A 12895-nucleotide genomic window follows, 5' to 3' on the forward strand; every position below is an offset into this window, starting at 1 on the left:
TCAGCACCACATCTCCAGGGCTCTGAGACCCCTCCAGGGATGGGGACTCCCCCTGGGCCAGGTCCTGACAACCCTTTCCAGGGAGAAATGGTCCCCAAGCTCCAACCTAAACCTCCCCTGGCACAACTTGAGGCCAAAAGTTCCTCTTGTCCCATCCCTTGCTCCTTGGGAGCAGAGCCCGACCCCCCCTGGCTCCAACCTCCTCTCAGGGGGTTGCAGAGAGCCACAAGGTCTCCCCTCAGCCTCCTCTGCTCCAGGATCAGCACCCCCAGGGCCCTCAGCTGATCCTGGGCAGACTTCAGCTCCAGCCCCTTCCCCAGCTCCCTTCTCCTTCCCTTCTCTCCATCCCCTCCATGTCCTTCTGTTCCTGCAGAACTGACCCCAGGATTGGAGGTGTCACCTCCCCAGCGCCAAGCCCAGGTCCCGCTGGCCACACTACAGCCGATGAAGTCCTAGCTGGGTTGTTTAACTCTTGGCTCCGAGGGCCGTGAGAGGCGCTGAAAAAAAAATCAAGAAACGGTGAAAGAGGGCGAAAAAAACTCACCCGCCCAACGTGGGGCTCGAACCCACGACCCTGGGATTAAGAGTCCCATGCTCTACCGACTGAGCTAGCCGGGCGCCATGTGCAGGGCGGCGCCTCCGCAGCTCTTGGCGGCGGTGTGCGGGGGGTGCCCGGTGCATCCCCGGCCGCAGCCACCGGGGGGCTCCAGAGCTGCCCTCGCGTTTGGGGGGCTCCCACCGAACCCCAGGTCCCGGCAGCCGCGGGGAGGGTGCTGCGGGGAGGGTGCTGCGGGCAGGGATGACAAAACACACTTATTCTTTTTTTTTTTTTTTTGCACCGTTATTCTGATTTTTTTGCCGTTTACTTCCCTCCCTACTCTGGGGGGAAGATTTGTATTTCCCGTTCGTTCCATCCCGGGGCTCGGGGGGTGAAGCCTCAGCCCCGCCTGTGTTCCCGCCGCGACAGAAACCTCCATTTTTCTGCTTTTTATATTATTTCTGTTTTTTTTTTTTTTTTGTCTCTCCGCCCAAACCCGCGCAGCCCCGCACCTCACGGGCACCTCACGGGCACCTCACGGGCACCTCACGGGCACCGCACGGGCACCGCACGGGCACCGCCGCGACCGCCAGGGGGCGCCCTCTAACCGCGGCGGTACCGGCGGGCGCGCGCTGCCCGCCCCGTCCCGTCCCACCGAGCCCCGCCCGCCCCGCCCGCCCCGCACCGCGGCCCGCGCTCAGACAACCGCTGCCCGCACCCATGCCGGACCCGGCCCCGGTTCCTATCCAGGTCCCGGTCCCGGTCCCGGTCCCGGCCGGCCTCCTGCACCTCGCCGCCGCGCTGGCGCTGGCCGCGGGCGCGCAGGCGGGCGGAGGGACCGCACCGACAGGTCCGCGGAGGAGAGCGCGGGAGGGCGCGGGCGGTGCGGAGAGGGGGTGCGGGATGCGGGGATGCGGGCGGCGATGTCCGTAGGGTGCGGGGATGCGAGGCGGAGACGTCCGCGGGGATGTCCGCGCGGTGCGGAGTTGTCCGCAGAGTGTGGGGATGCAGGCGGGAATGGCCGCGGAGTGCGGGGATAGCGCGGGGTGCGGGGATGCGGGCGGGGATGGCCGCGGAGCTGGAGCCGAGTAACCCCGGTGTCCCCCGCCGCTGCAGCCCCCGCGTCGGACTCGCCCCGCAGGGCCCGCGGGCTGGGCCGGGCCGGGGTCCCGCTTGTCTCCCGGTTCCCCCGCGGCCGTCTCCCGGCTCCTCCTGGTCCTCCCCGGCTCCCCCGAGCTCCCCCGGTTCCCCTCCAGGCTCCCCGGGCACTGCTTTGCTCCCCGGACGGTTTCCAAACACCGTGTCAAAACTTGGAATTTTAATTTTTTTTTTTTTTCTGGGGGGTGGGGAAGCTTTCTGGTTTGGTTCGGTTTGTTTTCCCGGCAGTTGTAATTAAACAGTGGGAAACCGGGACCGGCTGGAGCAGAGCCCTGCGGAGCTGCACGGCCCCCCCTTGCCCACCTCCATCCCTCCCCACCCTGCCCCTACCCCTGACCGTGCCCTCTCCCAGGGAAAATCCCAATTCCCAACCCCCCGAGGGCTGTGGGGCTCCCGCCCTTCCCTGCTGCCTGCACTGGTCACCAGTTACCAGATCCAACTGGTGTGTGGGTACCTGACCCTGCTGGGCTGCTCGGCATCCAGCCGCAGGGGTGGGAGATGAACCCTAAATCCAACCACTGGGTCCCTTTCTCCCCAGAGCCCCCCCTGCCCTACTCCGGCAGCGACATCGTTCATCCCATCAAGGTTGATGAGCGTGGATCCTTCCTCTCCTACGACCTGTCCCACCGAGCCCTTCACCGGAGGTCACCTTCCCCCCGGGGCAAGCCCCTCACCTTCTACGAGCTGCGTTACAGAGGGGAAGCCCTGCGGTTCAACCTCAGCCTCAACACCCACCTCCTGGCACCCGGGTTCCTCAGCGAGAGGCGGTTCGGGGGCATCGCCGGAGCCAAGATCCGGTCCCACACCCACAACTCCTGCCACATGATCGGGGAGGTTCGGAGCAGGGTGCTGCTGGGGGGGCCGGCAGCCCTCAGCACCTGCGATGGCCTGGTGAGTACCAAGAGCTTGTGTCCATTAGCAAAAAAAACCCAGCAAGAATTGGGTGAAATCCTTTTTTTTGCTGAAAAACACGATAGGGAAACTCCTCCTGGCAGCAGCAGCGTCAGGAGCTCATCGTGCAGGTTTGGCATGGCCGTGGATGAGCTGACTGTAGATTTCCCACGGATTCCAGTGATTTGGGAACTCTCCGGGACTGTGTTTACTTGTTGGTGTCAGAATTCCCAAAGAGCCATTCTCCTGTGGGCTCTGCCTTCTGGCACAGAAACGTGGGGTGATGAGGAACACAAACCTGGAGCTGAGGTGTTTGTCACCCCAGTGGAACGGGTGACAGCACAGCTCATGTAGAGTGAACCTTTATTAGGTTTGGTGAGCATTTCCCCTGCCTCCTCCACTGCAGAGATTGCCAAAGGTGACAGTGACCTGTTAGAGTCTAAATCTGGCTGAGAGACACAAATAAGGCTTTGTGTTTGTGCTGGGAAAGAAGAATTCCTTGACTTCCCCCTCAGTGCCCACGCCTCGCTTGCTGGTATCCATCTCATCCAAGTCCCCACAGGGGTTAAAAACCTCATGGGGGGCTGCACAAATGTTACAGCAGAATTTGGTAATTCCTGTTCCTGAGCTGGGGCTGGGGGTGGCAGAGGCTCTGGGGTTCCCTGGAGGTGATGGGTGTATGGGGAGTCATCCAAGGACGGCACTATGGTCAGCATCATCCTTTGGGCTCTCTGCTTGGACTCTCCAGAGCATTTCCAGAGGGTCAGGGGTGGCCTGAGCACAGCCTGGGAGTCCACATGTGTCTGTTCCCTGTGTGCTCTGCTTCTCTGGCATTTCTGTTCCAGCATCCCTGAGCTCCTTGGGGTCACTCCTTGGGTTCACCATCACCATTGTGATGGCATCTCTGGCTTTTTACTTTCTTCATGATCATGCTGGCTTGTTCTCTTTGGTCCAGGAGTTCAGAGCTCAGGATGTCCATAAAAAGAGTTATTTTATGCACAGAACACTCCTTTCTTACTGGGGAATTTTGCAGACCCCCTCCCATTCCCAAGCCCTTCAGTGTGGGTCTGTGCCAGATGCAGGAGGCTTCACGGTGACAGCTTTGTCTCTCCCTGCCAGAAGGGTGTGTTCCAGCTCATGAACGAGGACTATTTCATCGAGCCAGTGTCCCCCAGCTCCCAGGAGGATGGGGCAGCACAGCCCCACAGGATCTACAAGCGCCAAGCACCCGAGCACAGGGCAGAGGGAGCCAGGAGGCCACCAGCTCCTCAGCAAACCTGTGGTGTGCAAGGTATGGTTCCCTTCCTCCTGCGTTTGGGAGTCTGAAGCCCAGGCTGGAAGGACAAGGGGAGCAGTGTAGATGGTGAGCCCCCAGCCCAGCCTCTACAGACTCTGAATCCCAGCACGTGGCTCCCAGCTGGAGCTCCTGGTGTCCATCTGAGGGCTCTTTGGGGTTGGCAGGCTGGGCTGGAGGTCCCTTTGGTCCCTGGTGTTCATCTGAGGGCTCTTTGGGGTTGGCAGGCTGGGCTGGAGGTCCCTTTGGTCCCTGGTATCCATCTGAGGGCTCTTTGGGGTTGGCAGGCTGGGCTGGAGGTCCCTTTGGTCCCTGGTATCCATCTGAGGGCTCTTTGGGGTTGGCAGGCTGGGCTGGAGGTCCCTTTGGTCCCTGGTATCCATCTGAGGGCTCTTTGGGGTTGGCAGGTTGGGCTGGAGGTCCCTTTGGCAGGAAGGGAAACCCTCAGACCATAAACTTACCCCAGGATGGGTCATGGGCTGTGTGGTGTCCTGCCGTGGGGTGACATTTGGTGGGTGTGTGCCTGGTGTCCTGGGGACAGCCCTGAGGTGCCCACACAACCATTCCCACGGGGATTTTTGTCACGGGAAGCTCGTGTAAATGAAGTTGCAGGTGAGGAGAGCTGTCCTGCCAGGCTTTGTGGCATTGCCAGGGGAGGCTGCAGGTCGTGGGATCACTGCAGAGCACAGGGCAGTGATTTTTTCCCTCCTGCCAGTGTTTCAGTGTTTGCTTTTGTTTCCCACACACGACTCAGTGCGTGCCAAGCCTCAGGCCTCTCCCTCTCATCTTTTCCTCCTGGCCCTGCTGCAAGCAGCCCTGGTGTGGAGCCTGAGGATTTGTTTTCATTTCCATGCAAACACGGGGTTCTGACCCGCCCCAGAGCCTCTGTGCTGAGGAGCAGAGCGTGCATGCTGGATCCTTCTCCTCTGCCTGGAGCAGAATAAACTCCCAATAAACTCCCAATAAACTCCCAATAAACTCCCAAACCGAGGATTTTGAGTGCAGAGGAGCTCAGCACATCCCCAGCAGCTCTGGGGTGTTTTGCTCAGAGAAGCTGCACCCTCCAGGAGTGCATCTTGTTCTGCTTCCTAGAGCTCTCTGCTGTCAGAAGCTGGTTACTTTTCCTACAGCCAGGTTATCTTCAGGCATCCTGTGAATCTAATTTAATTATTTAATCCATGGCTGTGATCAGGATGCCTTCCTCTGGCCTCTGTTAGTGCCATGCCCTGGGTGTAGCACACCCTGTGTGTAGGGCAGGGGGATGGATCCCTGGGCTCCTTGTAGGGTGGATGTGATGTGAGGGGATGTGCCTGCCCTGGGAAGGCAACCAGAAGTCTGCAGGCTTTTAATTGCTGCCAGCCTTTCATTCTGTGCTGGTGTTTTGCTGGGGCTCTTTGCCAAACACCACCCAGGCAGCAGGGTTTGGCTGTGGGGTGTTGTTAACTCCTGTCAGTACCCCCAGCAGGGTGTGTGTACAGCTGGGACAGTGCTGGAGAGGGAGCCAAAGGGAACTGGATCTTGGCCCTAAGCTCTGCCAGGGGAGGGTTAGGTTGGAGATCAGGAAAAAATTCTTTCCAGAGAGGGTGCTGAGGCATTGGAATGGGCTGCCCAGGGAGAGGGTGGGTTCTCCATCCCTGGAGGTTTTGGAGCAGAGACTGGATGTGGCACTGAGTGCCATGGGCTGGGAACCACGGGGGGAGTGGATCAAGGGTTGGAGTTGATGATCCCAGAGGTCCTTTCCAACCCCAATGGTTCTGTGATCCTGTGAAGGTGCCAGGAGAGCCCTCCCTGGGAGCCCCCTGCCCCCCATCCCCTCTGCAGCATCCCAGCAGCAAAGGACGCGATGGAAAGGAGCTCCAAGGAAGCTGCTGTGATTGAAGTGTCACAGTGGTGTTGGCAACTCAGCCAATTACCCAGATAGTTGGGATTTTTCAGGCCAGAGGATAAAACACCCTTTCACACAGCCTGGTCCCTAGAGTCTGAAAGTCCATTGTTGGGGCAGCAGGGCTGAGCCCTTATCAAGCTCTCCTCAGTCCTCACTCTGTGGGATGTGGTTTGTAAAGCCTCTACCCAGCTGCAGGCTGACCCTGACCTTGATCCTGGGCTCCACAGGAGAATTCCCATGTGCTGCTGTGTGTGAGGAGTCTCCCAGCTCTCCTCCACCTCCTGCTCCCTTCAGCCCAGTGAATGTTCCCCTTGTTTCTCCCTGGGAAGGAGCAGAGCCCGCTCTCCACATCAGGGAGGAAATCTCTGTATTTCTGCAATGTCTTGGTGCTGCCCAGGGCTCTGATGACATTTGGGATTTGGCTCAAGACGTGAGCCCAGCTCTGTGGTGCAGAGGTTATTGTGTTATGGAATTGTCTGTCCCTGCAGAACACAGATTTGGGATGATAACCCACCGGGGCTGCTTCTTGGTGGTGCATGCTCAGGCATCTCTGCAGGGTTGCCTATAAATTCAGATGTTGGTACAAACCCTGGGTGCTCTGCTCAGGGAGGCTCCATGTTCCTCATAGAATCTGACAAACCCTTTTCCAGTCAAAGAAATTACTTCAAATGTTTTATTTTAATTTTTTTTTTCTGTCGTGCTAATGCTGCTGTGCAAGAGATCGAGGTCAGAGACTTCACCTCTACGTTGATTTTTTGGCACATACAGCACAGCAAGTTACACATAGGTTGTGGGTCTAAGTCTGGTGCTTCCTTCTCTACACCAAAAGGCTGTTTCTTTGCATTAAAAAAAAAGGAGACCTTGATGATCTTTTAACAAAATTGCAGGTATTTTATAGAAATTAAATTCTTCCCCCCCCTCCCCTAATCCCTCAGAAACTCAGGAAAGCCTGGAGAGGTCTGAGAAGCGGAGGGAAAGGTGGGAACAGAAGCAGCACAGGAAGAGGAGAATAAAGCAGCGTTCCATCAGCAAGGAGAAGTGGGTGGAAACCCTGGTGGTGGCAGACACCAAGATGGTGGAGTACCACGGGAGTGAGAACATCGAGAAGTACGTCCTGACTGTGATGAACATGGTGAGTCCTGGGGCCCCTGGAGCTGCCAGGGACACAGCTGGGAGACATGGAACGCCCTGGGCTCAGCAAACCTCTCACCAGACAGCCTGTTCCACCTCCTCTCTGGCTTTTCTCTGGGTTTCTGGGCAGTGAAAAGCAGAGGTTTCTCCTGGGCAGTTCTGCTCGGGGGTCCCTGTGCTGCACAGCTTCCCTTCCCAAGCTCTGCTGCTGCTCTTCTCTTCCCTTCTGGGGAATTCCCTGAGAGGGAACCCTCCAGCCAGTCCCCCCCAGTGGCTTCCCCTCCCTGATGCCCCAGGACAAGGTCTGTGTCTCAGTGTCTGTGCCCTGGCTGTGTTGCAGGTGGCAGGGTTGTTCCACCACGCCAGCATCGGGAACCCCATCAACATCGCCATCGTGAGGCTCATCCTGCTGGAGAACGAGGAGGTGAAAAGGGAGACAGGGGTGAATCCTGCTCCTGGCAGGCAGGATGGGGTGGGGGGAGCAGAGCAGCTCCAGGGCTGTCCCTGCTGCAGCTCCAGAGGTGGCTCTGGGGGAGCCTGGTGCCGTGTAGATGGTACCAGATGGTTCCGTGTTTGGGTGGAATCACAGATGAAAAGCAAAGCAGCAAAGGGCTGTGTCCCCACCCAGCCCACAACTGTAAATATGGAGCAATTCCATCTGGCTGGATGTTACTCCTCATTTCACTCTGATGTGTCTCGGGATCAGCAGACTGACAGCAGAACTCTCACTGTGTTGGCAGGAGGATCTGAAAATCTCCCACCACGCAGACAACACCTTGAGAAGCTTTTGCAAATGGCAGAAGAGCATCAACATTAAAGGAGATTCCCACCCCCTGCACCACGACGTTGCAGTCCTGCTCACGAGGTTTGTGCCCACGGGGTGGTTTCTGCTGGAATTTCCTCTGTGGGCATCCAGGCAGCCAGAGGTCCAGCTCAGCAGGACCTGCTGAATCTCACTCTCAGTGCCTGAGCCCCTCCTGAGCACCTTGCACATGGATTTCACACGTGAAATCTGGAGGTAACCTGGTCCTGAGGGCTGGAAGTGGCCTCCAAGCTCAGCCCTAAAGCTGGAGGCAGTCGAGGTTTCCAAACCAGGTTTTCCCCATGGCCCTGTTGCCAAGCCCCAGCGTGGCTGGATCCTCCCTCCCTCCCAGGAGATGTACACAGGGATTAACTCCCCTTTTTCCTTGGAAGCTGGTGCTGGGCTTGGCAGAGGAGCCTCTGAGAAGGCTCCTGACCTCCCATGGAGCTCCCAGGAATTCCTGCCTCTGGCCCAGTTGATATACCTTGCAGTAAAAACATAGTTTGATGGTTCCAGGCTGCAGCCCCTGGGCTGTTGGCAGCATCTGTGATGAGTCACAACCCACAACAGTTTCATCTCCTGAAGGAAGTTTGCTTTGTAGCAGAAATGAGGCACTCGAGGCCGTGTCCTTCAGTGGGACTGTTCTTCCTGGGTGGCTGGAGCTCCCCTGCCCTGGACCACAGCACCCCTGGGATGCTCTCCCCCCAGCAAGGGAGGAATTGCTTAATTATTCCCAGCATCAGCTTTATTTATACAATGGAAGAGCTGCAGCCAGGCTGGCTGGCAGCTCCCATTCATCAGCCTCAGTAATGATCCAGGGATACCAGGAGAGCAGAGGGGAAAGGAGAGGTTGTAAATCATTCCCCTGTGGAGAGGCGTTGGACATCTCCCTGCTTGCTCCTGTTTGGGCAGTGTCTGGTGTCCTCCTGCCCTGCTCCTTCCCACCTTCCCAACCCCCTCTCTGCTCTGTGTCTGTGTCCTTTGTCTCCCTCCATGCCCAAGGAAGGACATCTGTGCAGCCATGAACAGACCCTGCGAGACCCTGGGGCTGTCCCACGTGGCAGGGATGTGCCAGCCCCACCGGAGCTGCAACATCAACGAGGACACGGGGCTGCCCTTGGCCTTCACCGTGGCCCACGAGCTGGGACACAGGTACCACCTCCTTCCCCCCTCCTCTGACCCTTCCTCTGTGCTGCTGGGACAGGGCTCGGGAGGGCAGGGGCTGGAAGTGGGGAGGAGGTTGCCAGGTGGCTCCTGGCTGGGGCAAACCTTCCCCTGCCCCCTCTGGCACTCACCCTGGGAATTTCATCTCAGAGGCTGCCTCAGGTTTAGTCAAAAAATTAAAAAATCACATCCAGGGCAAGCTGGGCAAGTTGTTTTTGTGTATGGTCCCGTGTTACTGATGCTGAGGGGTTTGGAGCTGAGGGTTGCCCAGCAAGAAGTTTTCAAACAGGGTCTGTGTGCAGGAGCAGAATTCTGCATGCCCTGATTTCGGGTCCATTCTGAGCAGGTCACCTGAATGTCATGGCCCATGACAAAGCTTTGTAGGGTGGAGTGTGGTGTGGGGCTGCAGAGCAGAGCAGAGCAGAGCAGAGCAGGGGCTGGGTGGCTGTGGCAGTGTGTGGCTCACCTCTCCCTTCTGGGACTGTGCTCTTACACAGTTTTGGGATTCAGCATGATGGAAGCAGCAATGACTGTGAGCCAGTTGGGAAAAGACCTTTCATCATGTCTCCACAGCTCCTGTATGACACCTCCCCACTCACCTGGTCCCGCTGCAGCAGGGAGTACATCACAAGATTCCTTGAGTGAGTCCCTTCCTCTTCTTCCTCACTTGGGGGGGGATGGGGTCCCACAGCAAGGGATGGCCCCAGATGGTTTGGGATGGATGGGAAGGATGGGATCCACAGCAAGGGATGGCCCCAGATGGTTTGGGATGGATGGGGAAGCTGGGGTCCACAGCAAGGGATGGATCCAGATGGTTTGGGATGGATGGGGACAGTGGGGTCCACACCAAGGCATGGACCCAGATGGTTTGGGATGGATGGGGAGGCTGGGGTCCACACCAAGGCATGGATCCAGATGGTTTGGGATAGATGGGGAAGCTGGGGTCCACAGCAAGGGATGGCCCCAGATGGTTTGGGATGGATGGGGAGGTTGGAATCCACAGCAGGGGATGGCCCCAGATGGTTTGGGTTGGATGGGCTTCACCCAAGGGTGCTTAGGGAGCTGTTGGATGTGCTGACCAAGCCACTTCCCATCATCTGTCAGCAGCCCTGGCTGTCTGGGGAGCTCCCCGTTGAAGGGAGGTCAGGAAATGTCATCCCCTATCTGTGAGAAGGGCCAGGAGGAGGATGCAGGGAGCTGCAGGAGCTGTCATCCTGTCCTCAGTGCCAGGGCAGGGTATGGAGCAGATCAGCTTGAGTGCCAGCACTTGGCACATTCAGGAAAAGAAGTTGGTCAGGGTTTGTGCAAGGCAAGTCCTGCCTGACCAACCTGAACCTCTCTGAAGAGGTGAAGGGGCTGTAGATGTCTGCCTGGCTTTAGTGAAGCCTCTGCCACCGTTTCCCACAGAATTCTCCTGCAGAACGTGGCTGCTCCTGGCTTGGTTTGCTTCATGGCTAAAAACCTGGCTGGCTGGCCAAGCCCAGAGAGCTGTGATGGATGGAATTAAACCCAGCTGGTGGCTTGTCACAAGTGGTGTCCCCCAGGGCTCAGTGTTGGGTTCAATACCTTTATCCAGGGTCTGGGTGAGGGGGATCCAGTGCCCCCCAGTCAGTTTGCAGGTGACACCAAACTGGGCAAACTGGGTGGAGATCCAGGGACCTCTGGGTCTATGGGCCAACCCCAGCTGTCTGGGGTTCAGGTTGTGCAGTTGGGGGGTGATGACCCCGTGCTGGGGCAGTGTCTGGAAGAGGCTGGGGGGGAGTTCCCAATTGCTCAGCCCCAAGTGGCTTTGGTTTTGTCCCCACAAGGAAGGATGGGGGTTTGAACACCAAAGCAGCAACGTGCTGCTGGTTTGGGGGGTGGCACAGGGCTCGTGTCAGCAGCACATAAAGGCAGAGCAGATTTCTTGGAGGCTGAGTGCAGTTTTCTCCCTGGCTGATGTTTGCCTGTGGCAGGAGGCACCACGTGAGGAACCCAAACCCTGCCAGATTCTTCCCTGCATTTGTTTATTTTTAGCACCCCGTGGCTCCTTTTCCAGCCCGTTGTTATTAAGTTCCTAGGAACGGGGCCCAGAGGTTTACATCTGTCAGCCAGGGGCTTCTTGGGCTGGAGAAACATTTCCCTTCCTTGCTAGGGGAAGGTTGGGGCAGAGGGAGAGCATCCTCGGGATGCGGTGCCAGGGAGCTGGGTGGGGGGGCCGTGGGGGGCTCAGCTCCCACCCTGCAGCCTGGGACAAGGGGCCCTGCCTGAACTCACGTTGATCTGGGGGCTTGGGGAGGAGCAGAACTTTCTCATCTCTGCTTTGAACCTTCGCTCTGGGATTAAGAATTTCCTGCTTGCAGCGACCTTGGGCTGCTCCGAGCTGTGATGGGGAGGAGGCAGCAGGGAAGGAGCAGCTGGAGGGTTCCCCAGTCGGGGTTTGGTGTCTCTGCTCCCCCCAGGAGGGGCAGCTCTTCCTTAAGAGCAGAGCAGAGCCCGGCAGGCATCTTCCCAGCCCCCCCGGAGAGGGAGAGGCCAGCACAGACATGAGTGCCTTGCAGTTGGTGTTGGCAGGAGAAGGAGAAGGAATGAGCCAGAAAATGAGACCCTGCTGACCTGGGGTTGCTGGGTGTGCTTGCAACAGGCTTTGTGCTGGGGGAAGGAACAACGACCAAAAAAACCCAAGCAGCAGCACTCTCAGAGGATTAGTGTTTTGCAGAAGTTTTATTATTTACGAGTGCTGCTCAGTGTTGAAGCAGCTGAAAAATATTCCCATCATCAACAGCAGCAGAGCCCTGGTGCTGAGGGTCAGGCCCTGGGTGCTGAGGGCTGGGAGACCCCCTGGGCAAGGCTGAGGGTCAGGGGCTGCTCAGACACCCAGAGGTGATGGAGGAGGTGCCCTCCCTGCTGTGATGTTCCCCAAGGAACCAGGGAGGGTGGCACAGGGCAGGAGGTGATGCTCCTGCAGCAGAGGGGCCTGGACCAGCCCTTTTTGGCATCCCCTGGTTTTCCCCTCTCACCCTCAGAGGAGTCAGAAGATGCTGGAAGGGCCTTTGCTCCCCTCCCCATGATGTGAGCTCCATCCCAGCCTTGTGAAACAGGACCCAGCACCCCAAGGCTGTGGTGCCGTGGAGCATCCTCCCTCCTTCCCTCCATGTCCACACCTTGTCTCCTCTCCCTTCACTCTTTTCCCTAGATCAGACAACCAGTTTGTCCTCCTCCCATGGGCTCCTTCCAGCTGGCCCCACCATCCCAGAGCCTGGGGGTCCCCCAGCCCTGCCAGCCCCCCCTCTTTCTGCAGCTGATCCTTCCCAAGCTCCAATCCTTGCCTTTGTTTTTATTAAATTCCACCCTGGCTTTTTTGGACCCTTCCTCCAGTTCTCCGAGAGCTTTATGGAATTTTAATCCTGCCCTCAAATGGATCTGCAGATCCTCCCAGCCTGCTCACATGTGGGGTTTTAATCATCCTCCCATCTCCTCCATCATCCTGCTCATTAAGGAAGGGGCTGGAAGAGGCAGAGCCAGCACAGCCCCTTGTGCATTTTTACTGTAGATTGTGGTTTATTGCACATCCCTGCAAAGCCAGAGGGAAACTCCTGCCAGTTTTTGCTGGCTTGGTAACATGTTTTGGCCAACTGAAGAGACCAGTAGGAGAACTGGGAAGTATGTTGATGAAGAAAGAGATTTTGAAGGTAGCACTGGAAAGCTGACAGGAAATCCCCATCACCCTCTGTACTGGGACAGAGATCTGTCCCCTAGACTGGGGCAAGACAGAAAGTGCCCCGAGCAGATCAGAGGGCAGGGAGGGCTGGGGTGGTTTTGGGATGACTTGTGGGGCCCTGTTTGCTGGCACCTGAGCTGATGAATTCACCCAGAGGAGCACCAGCATCACACATGTAGATCATGCAGTAGCCCAGTGCTTAGACCTGGGCTTTGCCCAGTAAAGATGCTGTTCTTTCAGTTCTTAAAGAAAATTCCTCTTCTAAGGTGTTTTCCACCAGGAGGTGAAGAAAATCCCTGTGCTGGTGCTGGGCATCCCCCCGTGGCATGGCA

General features: G+C 57.7%; 1 protein-coding gene and 1 non-coding gene across 2 annotated transcripts in view; one reads left to right on the top strand and one right to left on the bottom strand.

Moving 5' to 3' along the window:
- Positions 1-545: 545 nt before the first annotated feature.
- Positions 546-618, bottom strand: TRNAK-CUU. The gene has a single exon. It is a non-coding gene; the product is annotated as a tRNA-Lys (tRNA).
- A 640-nt stretch (positions 619-1258) lies between these two features.
- The window catches only part of ADAMTS7 (ADAM metallopeptidase with thrombospondin type 1 motif 7), a 34165-nt gene continuing 22528 nt past the window's right edge, over positions 1259-12895 (top strand). The window contains exons 1-8 of the mRNA XM_030456665.1: positions 1259-1388; positions 2235-2587; positions 3707-3878; positions 6702-6898; positions 7238-7321; positions 7638-7762; positions 8702-8851; positions 9361-9504. Coding sequence (XP_030312525.1) covers positions 1259-1388; positions 2235-2587; positions 3707-3878; positions 6702-6898; positions 7238-7321; positions 7638-7762; positions 8702-8851; positions 9361-9504 — 1355 coding nt within the window. The remainder of the gene's footprint in view (positions 1389-2234; positions 2588-3706; positions 3879-6701; positions 6899-7237; positions 7322-7637; positions 7763-8701; positions 8852-9360; positions 9505-12895) is intronic.

This window comes from Calypte anna, chromosome 10 (assembly GCF_003957555.1).
Source record: "Calypte anna isolate BGI_N300 chromosome 10, bCalAnn1_v1.p, whole genome shotgun sequence".
NCBI lineage: Eukaryota > Metazoa > Chordata > Aves > Apodiformes > Trochilidae > Calypte > Calypte anna.